At 50.5% G+C, this 4,648-nt stretch overlaps 1 protein-coding gene across 1 annotated transcript in view; it reads left to right on the forward strand.

Annotated features, from left to right (window-relative positions):
• Window positions 1-2,521, forward strand: part of ndufa12 (NADH:ubiquinone oxidoreductase subunit A12) — a 4,237-nt gene extending 1,716 nt beyond the window's left edge. The window contains exon 4 of the mRNA XM_080537906.1: window positions 2,241-2,521. Coding sequence (XP_080394032.1) covers window positions 2,241-2,415 — 175 coding nt within the window. The 3' untranslated portion in view covers window positions 2,416-2,521. The remainder of the gene's footprint in view (window positions 1-2,240) is intronic.
• Window positions 2,522-4,648: the final 2,127 nt, after the last annotated feature.

Raw genomic sequence — 4,648 nt, forward strand, 5'->3', positions numbered from 1 at the left:
ACCTCACACACCTCACACTCAGCATCCTCAATGGAAGTTTCCCTTTGCAAGTGTGATTTAGCCTAATGAGAGCTAAACCGGTGTAGTGTTTTTGGAGTGGGACAGTCCTACTCTTGTTTTTTCCATTTTTATTGGACCGAGACAGTAGAGAGAGACAGGAAGTGAGGAGGAGACAGTAGAGAGAGACAGGAAGTGAGGAGGAGACAGTAGAGAGAGACAGGAAGTGAGGAGGAGACAGTAGAGAGAGACAGGAAGTGAGGAGGAGACAGTAGAGAGAGACAGGAAGTGAGGAGGAGACAGTAGAGAGAGACAGGAAGTGAGGAGGAGACAGTAGAGAGAGACAGGAAGTGAGGAGGAGACAGTAGAGAGAGACAGGAAGTGAGGAGGAGACAGTAGAGAGAGACAGGAAGTGAGGAGGAGACAGTAGAGAGAGACAGGAAGTGAGGAGGAGACAGTAGAGAGAGACAGGAAGTGAGGAGGAGACAGTAGAGAGAGACAGGAAGTGAGGAGGAGACAGTAGAGAGAGACAGGAAGTGAGGAGGAGACAGTAGAGAGAGACAGGAAGTGAGGAGGAGACAGTAGAGAGAGACAGGAAGTGAGGAGGAGACAGTAGAGAGAGACAGGAAGTGAGGAGGAGACAGTAGAGAGAGACAGGAAGTGAGGAGGAGACAGTAGAGAGAGACAGGAAGTGAGGAGGAGACAGTAGAGAGAGACAGGAAGTGAGGAGGAGACAGTAGAGAGAGACAGGAAGTGAGGAGGAGACAGTAGAGAGAGACAGGAAGTGAGGAGGAGACAGTAGAGAGAGACAGGAAGTGAGGAGGAGACAGTAGAGAGAGACAGGAAGTGAGGAGGAGACAGTAGAGAGAGACAGGAAGTGAGGAGGAGACAGTAGAGAGAGACAGGAAGTGAGGAGGAGACAGTAGAGAGAGACAGGAAGTGAGGAGGAGACAGTAGAGAGAGACAGGAAGTGAGGAGGAGACAGTAGAGAGAGACAGGAAGTGAGGAGGAGACAGTAGAGAGAGACAGGAAGTGAGGAGGAGACAGTAGAGAGAGACAGGAAGTGAGGAGGAGACAGTAGAGAGAGACAGGAAGTGAGGAGGAGACAGTAGAGAGAGACAGGAAGTGAGGAGGAGACAGTAGAGAGAGACAGGAAGTGAGGAGGAGACAGTAGAGAGAGACAGGAAGTGAGGAGGAGACAGTAGAGAGAGACAGGAAGTGAGGAGGAGACAGTAGAGAGAGACAGGAAGTGAGGAGGAGACAGTAGAGAGAGACAGGAAGTGAGGAGGAGACAGTAGAGAGAGACAGGAAGTGAGGAGGAGACAGTAGAGAGAGACAGGAAGTGAGGAGGAGACAGTAGAGAGAGACAGGAAGTGAGGAGGAGACAGTAGAGAGAGACAGGAAGTGAGGAGGAGACAGTAGAGAGAGACAGGAAGTGAGGAGGAGACAGTAGAGAGAGACAGGAAGTGAGGAGGAGACAGTAGAGAGAGACAGGAAGTGAGGAGGAGACAGTAGAGAGAGACAGGAAGTGAGGAGGAGACAGTAGAGAGAGACAGGAAGTGAGGAGGAGACAGTAGAGAGAGACAGGAAGTGAGGAGGAGACAGTAGAGAGAGACAGGAAGTGAGGAGGAGACAGTAGAGAGAGACAGGAAGTGAGGAGGAGACAGTAGAGAGAGACAGGAAGTGAGGAGGAGACAGTAGAGAGAGACAGGAAGTGAGGAGGAGACAGTAGAGAGAGACAGGAAGTGAGGAGGAGACAGTAGAGAGAGACAGGAAGTGAGGAGGAGACAGTAGAGAGAGACAGGAAGTGAGGAGGAGACAGTAGAGAGAGACAGGAAGTGAGGAGGAGACAGTAGAGAGAGACATGAAATACTATCAGTATCACTCATGCCATTTCTCATGGCTTCATAGCACTAAGGATAGATAGGTAGGTAGATAGATAGGTAGGTAGATAGATACTGTACATAGGTAGATAGGTAGATGATAGATAGACAGAAAGACAGGTAGGTACCTGTAGGTAGAAAAGATAATAGTTACTACAACATTACTCAACAGGCGTGGGGTGTGTAGATGATCTTTCAGGAAACTCACCTCTACAGAGCAGCAGTGCTGACTGCTGACTGCACTTATGACATTTCTCTTTTGATAATTAGTATTTATCTATTGGCCATTTTGGCATAAATTGGTCTTAATAATGCGTCATGAGATTAACAACTAAACTGGTCCTCCCCATCTCTCTCCAGGCACCGCTGGCTGCACTGTATGACAGACGACCCCCCCACCACACACCCCCCCGTGCCCAGGAAGTTCCTGGCTGAGACTCACCAGTTCAACGTGAGCGGCTCCTCCAAGCTCTACGTGCCCTTCTCCACCACCCGCAAGAAGATCCACGAGTGGGTGCCCCCCAAGGCAGAGTGACCGCCCCCCCCCCCCCCCCCTCCATGTCCCCTGACCGCCTGCCCTGTACATGATCTCCTACCTGCACCTCTGGTGCATTTCTGTTTATCTGAATAAATCAAGTCTCTATGAAGATGTGTTTGTGATCGCTCAGTCCTTCTGTGGGTGTGGGTGTGTGTGTGGGGGGGTGATGGTGTATGTCTGTGTGTGTGAGGCGGGGGGGTGGTGGTGTGTGTGTGGCGGGGGGCGGGGTGGTGGTGAAGTGTGTGTGTGTGTGTGTGTGTGTGTGTGTGTGTGTGTGTGAGTGAGACACTTCTGACTATGGTGGCGACAGATGCTTTTACAGTGACAGTTTGGGAGGTTTATGAAGACAGACTTGGTTGTCTGCTGAGGCGTATCACTAACCCGCTCAGAGAGACTGACAAGAAGAGAGACGAGTCAAGGGTAAAGGAAATAATCTGGTTTATTATCAACTAAAGACTAACTAAGCAAAATAGAAATGGGATGTGATAGCCAGTCTAATCAATGGTGTAGAGTGTGGGTGAGTGATCTGTATGTGGGATGTTGTAACGTGTAAACAAAGGGTCAAAAAGTGTGCTCCTGTATGGATGGAGAGATGTAGAGGGAGAGAGAGACAGAGACAGAGAGGGTGTGTGTGTGTGTGTGTGTGTGCCTGCATGCGTGTCGCAGAGCACACAGTAGAATGGCGCAGGGCTAAGAATAGGTTGTAGTATTTCACACCGGAGCGGCCAGGGAGCTTCTCTGCTGACTAAGTGACTCGCTCTCAGATCATCATCAGATCTGAGTGGGCAGACACACACACACACACACACTCTTGATTCCAGGCCCAGAGCACTCACTGTGGGACCGTGCTGGACAATGAGAGGTGAGTTAGCTACTCTTTGACTCCTTTTGTCCTGGGGGGTATTCCATCAATGTCGCTAAAGGAAAATCTAGGCTTACTTTTAACAAGTCTTGTTAGCGACATTGATGGAACACCCCCCTGGTAACTGGCTAAGCGGTTGATAGCAGGAACCTTAAAAGTGATCAGTATGTTAGTCAGGAGGCTGCAGAGTTCTTCAACTGTCTACTCTAGACCAGTCTAGTACCAGACCGCTAACTGGGGGCTGGGGGAGGTAGAACACCAGGGGAGGCTGGGGGAGGTAGAACACCAGGGGAGGCTGGGGGAGGTAGAACACCAGGGGAGGCTGGGGGAGGTAGAACACCAGGGGAGGCAGAACACCAGGGGAGGCTGGGGGAGGTAGAACACCAGGGGAGACTGGGGGAGGTAGAACACCAGGGGAGGCTGGGGGAGGTAGAACACCAGGGGAGGCTGGGGGAGGTAGAACACCAGGGGAAGCTGGGGGAGGTAGAACACCAGGTGGGGCTGGGGGAGGTAGAACACCAGGGGAGGCTGGGGGAGGTAGAACACCAGGGAAGACTGGGGGAGGTAGAACACCAGGGGAGGCTGGGGGGAGGTAGAACACCAAGGGAGGCTGGGGGAGGTAGAACACCAGGGGAGGCTGGGGGAGGTAGAACACCAGGGGAGGCTGGGGGGGAGGTAGAACACCAGGGGAGGCTGGGAGAGGTAGAACACCAGGGGAGGCTGGGAGATGTAGAACACCAGGAAAAACATTGATGGTTTCTGAAGCAGGATAATTTTATCTTGAATGATAAACCTCAGCAGATATTAATGATTTAATATTGCCTTTAAATGACTAATTTATTAAATGATGTTTTATATAATGATTAAAGCACTTTGAGCTGCAATGTTTGCAGGAAAAGTGCTATACAAATATTATTATTACTTTATTATTTGGTAATTTTACATTAGTTCATCAGTACATTCAGTTCATAAGTTCATTTTTGTTGGTTTTATCCTGCTGGGTCTGACCTAGCATGTCTGTTTCAGGGGTCAAGGCCGCTCAATGAAAAGACTAATGCTGTCGTCGCTTTTTTCCCGCGGGGTCAGCGAGGAGGAGGAGGAGGAGGAAGAGCAAGAGGAGGTTAGTGTGTACGGTACATACACATTCCTGTATCCCCCCCCCTCTCTCTCTTTTCCTGTTTACTTTCTATCGTTCTTTAGGGGACTGTACCTGATGTATCCACGTGGAGGCGCTGTGTCTCCTGTAGTACCTGGTTTATCCACCTGGAGGCGCTGTGTCTCCTGTAGTACCTGGTTTATCCACCTGGAGGCGCTGTGTCTCCTGTAGTACCTGGTTTATCCACCTGGAGGCGCTGTGTCTCCTGTAGT

The sequence above is a fragment of the Nansenia antarctica genome (genome assembly GCF_963989245.1).
Source record: "Nansenia antarctica genome assembly, chromosome: 8".
In the NCBI taxonomy this organism is placed as follows: domain Eukaryota; kingdom Metazoa; phylum Chordata; class Actinopteri; order Argentiniformes; family Microstomatidae; genus Nansenia; species Nansenia antarctica.